Source organism: Salminus brasiliensis, chromosome 2, assembly GCF_030463535.1.
Source record: "Salminus brasiliensis chromosome 2, fSalBra1.hap2, whole genome shotgun sequence".
Classification (NCBI taxonomy): domain Eukaryota; kingdom Metazoa; phylum Chordata; class Actinopteri; order Characiformes; family Bryconidae; genus Salminus; species Salminus brasiliensis.
The window spans coordinates 28,920,835-28,936,020 of NC_132879.1; the positions used below are offsets into that span (position 1 = coordinate 28,920,835).

Sequence of the window (15,186 nt, forward strand, 5' to 3'; positions counted from 1 at the left end):
CTGAACTCAAAAACCTTTTAGTAAGATTAAATGATTATTATTAAAAAAAAATTGGGGTGTTTTGGTTGTAGTCTGTATACATTTGCCTACACATTTTATCACATTACATGCGTTTCTGGCCTTTAGTGTTATTGAATGAACACTGCATTATTAATAACAACATAACCCCCAAAAAAATCGGATTTCTAGTGACCTGGGTTGGTTTATTACAGTTGCTGCCAGTCTTTTCACCTGAGGGGACTGTGGTGAAATCATTCAGCAGTCGGTCAGAGGAGCTGCTAATCCTACAGGGAGACAGCACCCCCCCCCCCCCCCCCCCTCCACTTACAGTTAAGACTGAAAAATGACTCAGACATATGTGAGACTTTCTGTGTGTTACTCAGGGCTGCTTTCTGTCAGTAGAGGCGAGGCGGCGAAGCGTTATCTGCAGCTCTCGATTGGATTAGTCACATTTTAGGCTAGCTGGCTACGTAAGGCACCTTTATGGTAGCGTCTGACGGTGAGGGCACGCAGCGGTAGGAGCCGCTAGCAGGAGGCACGACTCGACTCGAGGCTACTCTTCTGTCAGGCTCGCTGGGTTGATTTTCCGTGCTGTAGCCGCACCCTGGGTAACAGAAGAGGGGCATCTCTTTCTCTGCTCTACTTACGGAGTGTTAGCCCTGGCGCCAGCATGGCCAGGGGAAATGAAGAGTCCGCCAATGGATCTTGGAAAAAGCAGGTCGATGACATCAAGAAGATCTTTGAGTTGAAGGAGATCCTGGGAACGTGAGTAGCGTTTCTCTACAGCACAGTGCATCAACACACAGTGCCGGGTGTTGCGATCCGTTCATGATGATTTTTTTTTTGTTTGTTTTTTTTTTTGCAACTCGAGGTGTGTGTGTGTGTGTGTGTGTGTGTGATGTAGACATGCGAGATGTGTAAAACCTTCAGACTTTTACGTAACCGAGAATGAAGAGGACGCCAGGCTCTCTCAGCCCCGCGTACAGTGACAGCTCCGGTTCTGCACACTTGAGGAATGTCAGCTTGCTATGGACAAAGTCCTACAAGCAGATAAAGACCTCTGTCTGCCTTTCTTCAGGCCATCTGACACTGGTTTAAAGCGCTGTTAATGTCCAATATTTATGGTATTTATTTATCCTTTCAATCACCTTTATCATTTTCTAGAAATCACACTTTAAGAATAATTACCTGTCAAACTTTTCCGTGCCCTTGTGTTGTACCATTAAGAAGAGGCTCAACCAACCATGGATTGTTTATATATATATATATATATATATATATATGGTTCATTCATCGACAGCTCTGTGACGTGGAGGAGAGAAACATTCCCTTACAGGGGAAATAAGTTCAGAATCAGAGCTGCCTCTTTTTTGTTGTTGTTGTTTTCGTCCTAACCGTTAAATCTAATTGCCCTAATTATGTCTGCGGCTAAGCTCTGTTAATGTGAATAATTTGCTTGCTGGCACTATGCCATGTGTTTTGTTTTTAGAATGACTGTAGCCTAGTTCATTCAAGTGTTTCGCTGTTCGAGGCATGCCACAGTCTCTTACTCCTAACTGTCTGTATTTGCCTCCACCCGTTGTAAGTGGACCTTTCCGGCTTTCTTTTTTCTCCAACTCCCCCCTCCAGCATCATTGTGTGTATCTCCAAAATGTCACGTTTACAGAAGAAGGCAATTGTGAAACAACAAAGAACAACTGCCAGATTCTAATGATGTCAAAAAGTACAAAGTGACAAAAATGGTGGTACGGGGGGGGGGGGTGTGGACATAAAAAACTAGAAGAAGAAGCAGAATTCATGTTGCCACTGAGGGCATTATGAAAGATTATTATGTATTTCCTACAGTCATTTCCTAAACCAAATATAATATGTATTGGTCATGAATTGGTTGGTATTAATGACACCTAATTAAAGTGGAAGCTTTGATCAGTCTTTAAGGTGACCTGTTGAGAAAACACTGCGATGGGTTTTGGAAAAGAATTGACATCTTCAGAGTAACTTTCTGTGCCGATATTTGGAGCATCCAGCAAAGTACTACAAAACATGCACTGCCTCACTCTTATTCTTCAGACCCTGGAGATTTGGCACATCTGTGCAGACTGCTGAGAAACGGAGAAACTTGTTAGGCCACATCTGCAGACTGGATAGGCCCACACAACGTTTTCTAGTGCCTAGCTTCTGTATTTCCAAGATTCCAGATTCCATTCCTCCATCTGATCAGCTTAAAAATAACTCGGTCATTGCTTTGTTTTCCATGTGGTTACTGAACAGGTGATTTACATGATATACTAAGAAAAGTATACTGTTATGTAATTTATCATGATAAATATCATCATATTTCCCAGATCCAGTCTAAATTTGATGATTTTTAAATAATCTTGTCAATTATTACTTCCTTACTTCTTATATCATCCCCTATTGGCTCTATAGAGACATCAGTCAGTTCTGAATCCGTTTTGCTTGTGATCTCTAGTAATGCAGAATCCGACTTCAAGGACATCTTGTAACTGCAGTGGCAGAGGTCAGCACAATACTGCTTTAATGTCATAGTCTGTTTAATCTGGCAGGTTGTCCCAAAGCCACCCATGGATCAGCATCCGTCCCACTGTCCCCACCCTTACACACACACAGACACAGAAAGTACTCCCTACAGTGGCCTCTACTTTAAATGAGAACAGTGTGGTGATAGCTGAGAGGCTTTAGTTAGAGTTTGGGTAACTCAGAGATTATAGTGTGTTTAGGATCTCTTCACTCTCATACCCTGTTTAAAAGAAGTTGCTCTGACTACTGAAATAAGCAGTCGTTTCAAAAGTCAGGCATCTAGTCTGCTTGGCTGCTGAATGGAAGGAAAAGCAAGTGGAAATCTGGAACAGGTTCTACCTGGATTATGTCCTGAGGATTTCCCATTCCATCTCTTACATAAGAATCCGCTAATGCGTCTTACACAAGACAGTTCACTCTGATTATTCAGCATGCTGGTTGCCCAGTGGGCATCATTTAATAACACTGAAATGTCTGTTTCTGAAACAAAATGAATATTTTTGGACATTCTCACTTAAACCACCTCTGCTTTGATTGTACAAAACGCCATATCTAAGGAAGAGGCATCTTGTGGTCATCACTTTCCTCCTGTCCTGTCCAAAATAGCTCAGTCATTCCCTCCAGTGGTGACTCAGCAGGAACCCGTTCTCAGTCAGCACCGTCCGACTTGTGCTCACACCCGCACACCCACCCACGTACACTTAGAAACACTGCACCCTTATCATAATGTGGATACATATCAGAATGTGTGATTTAGCGCAGCGTCCATTTTAGATTAAGACGCTCACTCATAATCCTCGTTATTCCTGGGATTAAGTGCTGGTGTACCGGAATGCACCTGCCCCTGTGTACGCACAGCCTGTGCAATATGTTTTTACTGCTGCTGTTCACTGCACTCGCTTTTACTGCACTTTCTTGTTTGTGCCGTAGGGTCCAAGATAAACAGCAAACCTGTATAGACACCTTTAGGTCATTTAATTGCTTGTATAACCCCCAGTGCCAGTGTAAGAGCTCCGTAAATTGCAATGGTTATTATAATAAGAAGATAGGGCCTTATTTGCGATCCATCATTATGAGACATAGGCTTCAAGTTCATACCCAAGACCTAATCTAAGACAATTCTGAGGAAAGTTTTGGTGAATGAGGCCCAGTCAACACTAATACATGACCAGACACCAATGGTGGGGGCGTTCCGAGGGCCTGTAACAGGAGCCATAAAAATGTATAAAAAATGTTTTTATTTTGCCAGATTTGCTGAAGTTGTGGGGCCCAGTGTAATATCATGGGTCCCAAAATCTCCTGTGCACCTGTACATTCACAATTTCTAAAACATATACATTTTTACACAGGTTGGAAATCATTTTATCTAAAAAACTGCAGCAATAATGCTGCTTGTAAGCTGTCCTTGCTGTTATCAGCACAATATGCAGTGATGTATGTCACTGACGGAAGCCGTGGAGTTCCTCAAAGTGGAAACTTCCTGTGGTTTTACTGGTTTCCTTCTTACTGCAACCCAAAAAAAGGTCCTCATACCTCATGCAAACAAAGGGGAACTCCTGTTGTGCTGTTTCAAGCATTAGAGCTCTGACTACAAGTTTCTATGTTTCTAAACTGCAAACTATCTCAAGTTTATAGTAACAACCTTCCCAATATTTTTTATGTTTTTGTAGTAGTGCAGAAGAATGATAGGTATGTAGTGTTTTAGGGGTGGGCAATAATGTTCCACAATGTGCTTTTTGGAAGATATTGTCTATATATGAGTATCATCAATACTGCAACACTGAACTGTGTGTGTTTCAGAATGACAGCTGGTTAACCAACTTTTAGTGCAGCAATATACAAATTATTGTATTTTGTCTTTGTAAGCACTGAGAAGTATTGTGAAATGTATTACATATCGTGAAATGTCTTGCCATATCGCCCACCCCTAGTGCTGTTGCTAACAAAAAACAACACCCCAATTTTAGCTTTCCACAGGGTTACTCCTGCTGTATGTGCTGTTAGTCAGGGGTGTTAATTCCTGGCCCTGAAGGCCTACAGTCCTCCACAGTTTGGTGCTTTCCCAGGTCCAGACTGTGCTGGACTGCAGCCTACCAGAAAAACGAGTGAATGCCCCTGCTGTAAAGTTTGCCAAAGCAGGCCTGTTTTTTTGCAGAGTAAACAGTAGGCCTAGAACTTGTTTGTAAAGGAATGATAATAGCGAATCCCCACTGACAGTGTAGTTCAGGCTAAAGACAGAATGATCATCCAGAAATGCGGCCCACTACGTTTGCCTCTTGCCAGATTTTCCTCTGAGCTGTTTGACTGCATCTCCTTGGCGTGCGAAGGTCAGTTTCTATTAACCTGCTTATGTTCTCTCAAAATCCATCAGGGAGAGATTAAATCAAGCATGTGTAATGGGCTCTAATATCATTAATCCATGAATAATCGTTGCTTACTCCATACTTTCTTCATAAAGCCTATTTGATCTCAGAGTAGCGATACTTGTACCAGTATAAATCAGAACCAGAATGAACATGCATGTTTATTAGCATGGATCAGCTGTAATCCGGTAGAATTTCTGATGTTTGTGCTTGTTTCCTTCCATTTTTTTTTTTTTTTTTTAGGATTTTCAGCCTGATCTGGACATAGATCTCATATGTTTTCTGTTGCATGTATTGCTGTTGCCACAGCTGTTGTGGTTGCTGGTTGTGGTGACAACAGAAGGTGGTTACCATATTGTGTTTGTACCAACATCAAAAGTGTGAAGACACTCTTCTGTGTGTTTCCATGACTCCTCTTATAGTTATTCAGTATTCAGCAGGGGGTTCAGTCCCAGTGGAGTGTATGTATTGTAATCCTCAGCAGCACAGTGAACCTCTTCTGACCCTTCATGTTCTTAAATGATCACATCTTTCTCTCATATAGACTCAGAATGTGTGCAGTAACTGTTTAGAAAAGAGGAGGGTTAAGTGAGGAGTGCACTCTGACTGCTTAAAGGACTGTGGTAAGCTGCTTAATTCTAAAATCCTTTGAAATATCTCACTTTAATGTTTAGAAAATACCTGTTAGCAGCTCAAGCGAGGCCTGAAACCCTTTCAGATAGTTAAATTGCACTAAACGGTCATAATAAATTTTGACACGGTAAAGAAATAACGTTTTATTGAACTGCGAAAAGTCAAAGCTTCACTGGTGTCATGACATATCAGACAGCCTGAGTGAGTAATGGCCAATTGATGTGTTTCATCTGACCTCCTATGACCTTGTGCCGGTAGCTGTGTGTGTGTGTGTGTGTGTGTGTGTGTGTGTGTGGTGTGAGGGATTACTGAGGATTTTCTGTGGCCACTGAAGGCTTAGCTACCAAATGCAAACTGCAGTCTGATTTAGGAACCCACTATGTGCAGCTGATTACACTCAGTGTTTATAATTGGACGTTCTCTTGTTTATAATTGTGAGTGTGTGTGTGTGTTAACTTAGAATAGACGCAAATTCTAATGAAAATGCTCAAGAATGTGCGTGTATGGTCCCTTCAAGAGCCTGCAGCTTTTCTCATGTATCCATGTTTCCGTTTTTCAGCTCATCCTTTTTTTTTAAGCTCTTTCCTCCTAAGTGATTTTTCTTTGCACTTCTGTTTTTTTAGGGGGGCGTTCTCTGAAGTGGTTCTCGCTCAGGAGAGGGCTACAGGGAAGATGTACGCAGTGAAATGCATCCCTAAGAAAGCGCTGAGAGGGAAGGAGAGCAGCATTGAAAACGAAATTGCTGTACTCAGGAAGTAGGTATTGCTCTACGTACAGAATCCTCCACACGAACCGGCTAAAGCCATTCAGCAGTGATGAAGCTGACGCATATTAGCAGTGCTTACGTTAAAGAGTCCATCAAAACAAACTGTATACACCCCAGTCCACCCGGAACATATATGGTAACTCAGCTGCAGGAGCAGGCTATACTAAGAAGTGTAAGAAGTGAATCTGCTCACACTGCTTTTTGAATTAGGCAAAATACAGGACAGCCAATCAGAACAGAGGACTTTTAAATATACCCATCTTAAAGGCACAGTAACACATACGGCCTGCTTAATTCTAAGGGATAAAGAAAGTTTGGAAAAGCATAATCGAAAAAATGTCATGTTTGTTACATAAACCCATGTCATAAATGAATGTAATTAGTAAACCTAAGAGAAGAAAAGGAATAAATAAATGCAGGATATTTTCCCTACAAACAGCAAAATACAATCTTGTGCACACATATAATACATAGCTATCATTGCTGTCGGACAAAAACCCTGTATCTTCATTTTTCCCTTTTTTAATATATATAATTCGAATCTGGTTCTTTACATTGGTCTCCAAATTTCATAATATTATTATAACATTTCATAATATGACTCTTTATTTATAGTTAAGAGGGTTTTCCTTCTCCTGTAAAGCTGCCATTTTGGGCATACAAGTTTTTTTTTTCATGACAGCAATGATATTGTAGCTGGCACACAATAACCTTTATCTGTATTTCTATATAATATAATTTTTTGACATATTTGAATTGTTATTTATATCTTTATATCATAATTTCAACATGAATAAAATCTTTTAACATTGGCTTCTATTGAAAGTTAAAAAAAGGTTTGCAGTTCCCTCCTTTAGCAAGAAATCAATCTAGTATTTTAATTGATTTTGTTACCCTTTAAAATGTATGAATGATTAGTTTTTGTTAAATTAAGTCCAGTTGTTTGACTGTTTTTAAGAAACCCTGTTACTCTGATTGTCAAAAGCATCAGTCCATTAACTGATTACTGTAATAGTGAAAGTGACAGCTCTATAATTCAGTCCATTTCCCATTAAACAATTGAAAGGCCAGCATATAAGACCAAGCTAAAAAGTTAAGCAATGCTAACTGTTGCTTCCGCTCTTCTGTGAGAGCAGGATGAGTCAGGCTGTTTGAAGCCACTTTAGCAGTGCCCTACCTGTCCCCCACACCCACCTGCACCTTCTGTTAAGAGTCTGCTGCTGCGTTCGCAAGGCTGTGGTGTTCTCCCCCACACACGCACTCTCCGCCCTCAGCAGTGACTCATGCAGCCTCCTCTGCAGCCCTCACTATGCCGCACACGTTTGCATGCGAGCGTGGCATGATGGTTGTCATGGTAAAAGAGGAGCAGGCACTAAGAGCAGGGCTGCTTATGATGAGGAAGAGGGGCTGTGCAGGCAGCTGGGGATCAGCTGTTCGCCACTGTGAGGATGTAGTGTTGTATAGAAACAGCACGGCAGCAGGCAAACCTAGAAAAGGTGCTTCAGAGGGTTCTTTGAGCAATGCCACAGAGAAACCACCCTTAGACCTTTTGTTTAAAGGTTCTTTCACAGTTCTTAACCCTCACACGTGGTCAAACATGGTTCTTCTGGGAAGAAAAAGTGCCTATTCTATGATGTCGTTCAAGGAACCCTCTGAAGCACCTATCTTAACTATCAAGTAAGCCATCAAGTAGTGCTAAAAGCGTACATCTGTTCAAAAGGCCTGATTGCAGTATTTGTAAGGGGTATTTTTTTTCTCTGATTTAGGTTTCGTGCCAAGCAAATATAGCAAAAAACTCAACTAAGTCAGAGTTAATCATAAATACTAACTAGTGATTAATCATTCTAGTAAAAATACATATAACATATATATAAAATACATATAAATTTAAGTAACGTATAGTATATGCTTTCTGTATTATCAAATTAAACACAAAATAGGTGTTGAAAGCTCTTGGATTGAGATTGTCAATGAGAGCAGCTTCTTGTATGATGTAGCAATCCATTCAGTCTGCATGAGCATTTTCACACTGACTGAGAAGGCAATGCAATGTGTGAAGTGTGTTTTGTGCAGCAATGACTTTCATTCATATTAATTTATATTTATGCGTCTATTCATATTCATATTTACAACATCATTTTGAGAGCTTTTTTGTTTATTCATATTTATACATACTTATACTATAATGGACCCTTTCCCCCTTATTTCCTAGTCATAGTAACTACTATTCCTTATTTATTAATGATTCATTCATCTGCAATAAAATGAATAGTTCAATTCCTCAATTCTTTCTGCCTTTCAATTCCAAGTGTTTGAGCTTCAGATATATGGCAGACATATTGGGCCTCATTCACTAATATCCTCCTAAAAATTTCCTTACATTTGTTCTTGAGAAAAGTCCTAACCAAAAGTCTTTGTCAGATTTGTGGTGACTTTTTAAACCATAGAATTGTTCACATCTCTGCTCTTATAATAATGGATTACATTGGCCTCATTAATTGAACAAATCCCAATAAGATAACATTGGTCAATGTCATACTGTACTGTCATACTGTCATAATGTTCACGAAAACTGTCAGTGGCTTTTACGAAGAAATTTCTTCTTAAGAACAGTTGGTGACTGAGGCCCATTGTCTGTAAGTTACCAGACAATAGCACAGTTTTACTGTTTTGTCTCTAACATTTAACACATTGAATTCAGAATGAATAATGACCCATTTTCAGGAGGAAGTAACTAATTATGTACAAATTAACATAATCGCATATTGGTTGCAAATACTTTGGGGTTAGTTACTGTCTGATGTCTGCTAGCCATAGGCATCAGTACCACACATACACTTTCTTCCCTGATGATGCTCTACCAGGCATGTAATATACCTATTTGTGTTCTTGCATGGCTTCAGTTAGTCTGAAAGCTTGCTCTGCAGGATTCCGTTCAGGTGAACCAGGTCCTGGCTACTTGCATCTCTTTGGCTTAGAAGTACTTCGTAGTCACTTTAACAGTACATGTCAGGCCATTGTCCTGAGACAAGGTGTTCTGAGCACTTAATAGGCTTTGTTTCACTTTAACATTCACCCTGTCTGCACTCACATCATCAATAAAAAAAAGGCTGAATCCACTGGCAGCTGTGTTTGTCCATGCAACTATGTTTTACAGATGAGATGGACGGCTTTGGACCGTGTCTATATACAATTTTCTATTTCCATCACGCTAATGCCAGTTAATCTTCATCTCGTCTGTTTGTCCCAGAACCCTGCAGACCTTTTCTCTGCACTTTTTTTTGTACACTGTAACCTGACCTTTCAGTTCTTGAGGTTTTTCAGTAGTCTGCATTTTGTGGTGAACCCTTTAAGGTCATGCTCTATTCTTCTCTTCATACCTTAGTCTTTAACATGTCTACAGCTACAACCCACATTCATCTGCTCAGCAGTTTTTCCTCATCATTAAAAGTATTCTTCCGTCATCCATCAATGAAGTGGTCTGGTTCCATGGTCTTGCAGGTTGTCTTTTATTGCTAAGCTTACTTGTGCCTTCTGAGTGTAATACACTTAACGTTTCTCCCATCTCTAATTGATTTATTCTGATGTTTTACTCTGGTGTGGCCTTTTTTTACTGAGGTCAACAGTCCTATGGTCCTCTAGTTGAAATACAGCAGCAACAGACTAGAAATGTAAATGACACATCTGCAATCACCTTGAGACAGCTTGTACACTCTCGCTAATGAATCAGTGATGAAATTACACACAGCTGGCCAATAAATAACTGGGAAGCTAATTAGTCAGTTATGTACGGTCTTCTAAAGTGGTTAAAGTCTGTGATTCCTATATGGTTCAGCCATCACGGGCGTTAATACCCTCAAATTAACATGACGTTCTGTACTTTAAATGTTTTAATCCGGTCAGTACAACAGCATTGGCTAGTTAGATACAGACTACACACTTAACTGCCTCTGAGTAGGAATATACACTGATCAGCCATAACATTAAAACCACCTGCCTATTCTATTGCTTTGACCTGTTGAGACATGGACTCCACAAGACTTGTAAAGGCATATTGTGATATCGGAGACCAAGACGTTTGCAGTAGACTCTTTAAGTCCTGTAAGTTGTAAGGTGGGGCTTTCATGGATGACCTCAGTTAGCCATGGACACAATCTGACTCTTGTCAGAGTGGCTCAGAGTCTTACGCTTGCCTTCAAGAGCTGGCTGGTCACTTGTTAACTAATGTGTACATCCTACCCCTTGACAGGTGCCATTGGGAATAGATAATCAATGTAAATCTCTTTACCTGCCAGTGATTTTAATGTTATGGCTGATCGGTTCAGTGGTAGTGATATGTTAATACTGTAGAACGGTCTTATCCATAATGGAAATAAGGAGTGGGATAAGGAATATGTTAAATAAATGTGCATCTGAATCTGAAGCTCTGATTACCACAGGATGGTGGTGTGTATGCACATAAATTACACCAGTTGTTTTTCTTTCTCCAGGATCAAGCATGAGAACATTGTTGCCCTTGAGGACATTTATGAGAGCCCCAACCACCTGTACCTCATCATGCAGCTGTAAGTAACATCATCAGAGTCGCTACTTGTGGCTCACTTGTAAACAGAAACTGCCCTTTTATCACGATCCTGTCCTGCTCCACTGATACAAAATCAGCAGTCTGCATTCTTCTAAGTATTGTACTGCTTCTCTCATCTATAGTGAAGGGATGAACTGCGAGCAGTTGTCATGGCACCTGCTGTTATTCTTGTGCAATGTTATATCCAGTAAATTTCAAACAGAACCAACCACAGATTGTTGCCGTCTTTCTTTCAAAAACAGCAGAGCCAAATCCAACTTGTGATTTGTAACGTTACATAAGACCATGTAGCATTTGTATTGGTGGGAGATTGCAGGAAGGAAATGAGTTTTTTTTTTTTTTTTTTCTTATTATTTCCCTGTGTGTTTCCAGAGTCTCCGGAGGAGAGCTGTTTGATCGGATTGTGGAAAGAGGCTTTTACACTGAGCAGGACGCCAGTGCTTTGATAAAACAAGTTCTGGATGCAGTCAACTACCTTCATTCACTGGGTATAGTGCACAGAGACCTCAAGGTATGGGCTGCTTCCTCAAAAGCTGTATTAGTGACGGACATTTAATCTGCTGGGACTTTTGCCTATTTTGCCTTCAAGTAAACCTGACGTGTTGTCTCTTTTTAGCCAGAGAATTTGTTATACTTCAATCAAGACGAGTCCAAAATCATGATAAGCGACTTTGGCCTGTCCAAGATGGAAGGAGCTGCCAATGATATCATGTCCACAGCCTGTGGAACTCCAGGATATGTTGGTGAGGCTGTCAATCAAAGACTAGCTCTAGTTTACCAATCCTGCCATCGCCAATGAATTTACTGTCTTTACTTAACAGTTAAAAAAGTGCCTCTAGGAAATTATTGATTATTTATTTGATTCATTTCATTAATTTAGTTGTTCAGTATTGTCTTTTTTTTCTCCTATATCATTAGCTCCAGAGGTCCTGGCACAAAAGCCCTACAGTAAAGCAGTTGACTGCTGGTCTATTGGTGTTATTTCTTACATACTGTGAGTAGCTTTTTTCCAGTACAGCAGCTTCCTACCGTTCATCAGCTGCATATGTTTCGCTATGAAGACTACGCTACTTAAAAAGAATAACTCATATGCTGTTCTGTTTTTTATTCTCCCTCAAATGCCATTGACATATCAAACAGCGATGGCAAAATAAGAAATACACATTAACAGCTTAAATATCTGGCTTCTTTGTCACAGGTTGTGTGGCTATCCTCCTTTTTATGATGAGAATGACTCCAAACTGTTTGAGCAGATCCTTAAGGCTGACTATGAGTTTGACTCGCCATACTGGGACGATATCTCAGACTCAGGTGAAGAGCTTTTGCTTTTGATACTGAATTGCTACATTACAGCGTTACAGAAACCTCCACATTTCTCTTTTGTATTGTCTAGCGCGCTTATAAATTAAGACTGATGACTTTCCTGCAACTCCATGTAACTGATTGTAAATTAATGTTTGACAGCCAAAAATTTCATCAGTAATCTGATGCAGAAGAATCCTGAAAAGAGGTTCACGTGTGACGAGGCTCTTCAGCATCCTTGGTTAGTACTGCTTTACATAACCATGAAAGGCCCTAACTCTAGGTGTGTGTAATACGGATTATACAGGCCATGGGGTGTGGTGTAAATAAGCTGTCTCAGATTGGTTATTGATTAGTTTTGGCTTCTTTGCAAACTGCTGAAGAACTCTGTTGTTTGATGTTGTCGTTAGGGGAGAGGGTAGAGGTCATTTTAATAACTTTTTTTCCAATATCCAAATCTTTTTTAAATGTCAGTGCTTTTTCGTATTTCAGCTGAGCGGGCATTTAGAGCCTGCATGTTTTGAAGCTAACTGGTAGCGTTAAATAGCATGACAGACATTTACAATTTACTATGTATATAAATGCTCAAATATTGGGTGATATGAGATAAGGTGGTTGTTGTCATAACAGTCTTATGCAAAAGTATAGGTACCCCAGTCAAATAAAAATAAACATATGTAGAAAATATATTTATCTGTATCTGTATTTAGCATCTGTATTTATACCAACATTTTGTGTGTATAAATGGTAATCTAAACAAAGCTAAATAGCTAAGTTAATTCAACTCAAAGAAATTATTAGAATAAAACATTAATTCATTTAATAATAATAAATCAGTATAATGCAAAAAAAAATTTACTCCCAACTTCAGGATTGCTGGAGACACCGCTCTTCGCAAGAATATCCATGAGTCAGTGAGTCGGCAGATGAAGAAGAACTTTGCTAAAGCCAAGTGGAGGGTGAGTCACATCTCTTTAGCTGATTTCTGCATATGACTTTGGGTAATAGCAGAAGGATACTGCATTATACAGCACATCTGAGATGGTAACCCTCTTTCTTCCCTCTTTCTCACAGCAAGCTTTTAACGCTACAGCAGTGATCCGGCATATGAAGCGTCTACAGCTCGGCAGCAGTTTAGGCAGCAGTATTGACTCCACCCAGCACAGGAACCAGAACCAAACCCCTATGCCTATCAAGAGCCAGTCTGTCGATGTATCCTCAATCAGTCGCAAAGACTGTAAGTTGATAAGTTCCTAATATTTCTCCTTTTTTGTATGTAATGGATTGGCATGCTTTAGAGCTTAAATGCCCATGGCAATCAACATTTCATTGGATATTGAATTGTGCAACGTGTTTTTATAAAAATACGCATATTTATGCAAAACCTATTGACTGCATGCCTAAATCATCATATTGAACAACTGTGCTGAATTGTTAAGTCATTTCAGATGTGGTTTGTGACAGATTTATAAAAAGCTGTTATTTAAAAAATGGAAAAATGGATCATACTAGCACAACATACCTTTGCCCATTTTTAAAGATGTCTTTGCTGATCATCACATTTGGGATAAGAGAAAAATTATGTAATTATTCCTTTACGTTAGTCAGCTGATCTATCTATCACAGAACCGCCCTTGAAGAGGTTATTCTTTTTGTGTAGATGCATCCCAGAAAGGCCCAAACACTGGGGCGAAGGAAAAGCGGTGTACGCGGCCTTCCACCGTCACCACCATCATCACCGGATCCAAGTGACACAACCACCTCAGAAGAACACAGCACCTTCAGACATTTAAAACACTCTCTATATTATCCATTGGTCACTTCCACCTGATCAGTCCTTGATCTAGCAGCTGCCAATCAGCAGCACACTGTTCACTCCTCGCTGTGCCAGAAGGTGCCATACTCTACTCGAGGAGTTCAGACAAAATGGTGTGATGAGAGTCTACTGCTGATCAAAGCTGCCGTTGATCTGCATGGTACCTGTTTTGTATTGTGGAGCTGAGGTTGACTAATGCACGATGGAGGTAATGGACTGTTTAAAGCTGCTTTTAGTCTGGAAATATGATGAAATATCGTTAAAAGTAGATTTATTATATGGTCTGTTTACTTCAGCTAGGTTTTTGGGTTTCTCACACTGACTGGACAACCACCTGGTGCAACATTATCTGCACTAAAGCAAATGAGACATTAGATGATCACATGCAGCAAAGGTTCAAGTTGGATTTCCTTCAGTACCAGGCCAATATTTTTAGGTAATATCCAGAAACGGTTTTGGCATTGGTCACATGACCAGCTGCAAGCCAGTGATTAATCAGTATTGCAATATACAGCTGAAAAGCTTTTTTAATGCCACTTTAAATCCATTTCATGCTTACAGGACAGCAGAGATGTGTTTGTTTGAAAGTGAAATGAGGCAAACTATATTACTAGAGAATAATTTGTATATAGATCTACCACATAGCTCGGGCCCAGTTACCCAAAGCATTGTACGGTAAAGATTGTCTAAATTGATTGGTTTCTACAGTGTTGTTTGTGGTATCGATTTTGGTAAACACAACGCTTGACTTTCTTTTTTTTTTTTTTCTTCCCAACTGTGTAACATAGAACTTGTACTGTAACTGTAGTGCTGATACGTACCGTTTCATTTGACCACTATCTGTGGGTACTGGTGGAGTGCGCTTTGTCTGATGATGTAAGTTTCTTTGGTATGAAGTGTTATCTGGAGTGTATACTGTTAAAGGTGAATGGACATATTTATTTTTTCATGGGCACTTTTAGTTCTTTTTGGTTTGCTGTATAATAGTAACTGCTGTATTCTCCATGTCATTGAATTGTATAAATGCTCTCAGGAGTATGTTTGAAGGTAGTCGGCAGCCATTTATTAAATACAGCTTTGTATTATGCCCAGTTCTTTTTATGTAAGATTCAGCAGTTGTGTGAAAAAAACCTTGGAAACCTGTTACCACAAAAATATAAATCAGTGTTCCATAAGCCTG

The 15,186-nt window shown here is 39.9% G+C and overlaps 1 protein-coding gene across 1 annotated transcript; it reads left to right on the top strand.

The window, feature by feature from the left end:
- Positions 1-343: 343 nt before the first annotated feature.
- camk1db (calcium/calmodulin-dependent protein kinase 1Db) lies at positions 344-15,181 on the top strand. Its single transcript, XM_072673779.1, has 11 exons — positions 344-765; positions 6,161-6,292; positions 10,794-10,868; positions 11,261-11,399; positions 11,505-11,631; positions 11,807-11,882; positions 12,087-12,199; positions 12,353-12,431; positions 13,062-13,149; positions 13,265-13,427; positions 13,851-15,181. The coding sequence occupies exons 1-11, from the start codon at positions 671-673 to the stop codon at positions 13,940-13,942; spliced, it is 1,179 nt and encodes a 392-aa protein (XP_072529880.1). The 5' UTR covers positions 344-670; the 3' UTR covers positions 13,943-15,181.
- Positions 15,182-15,186: the final 5 nt, after the last annotated feature.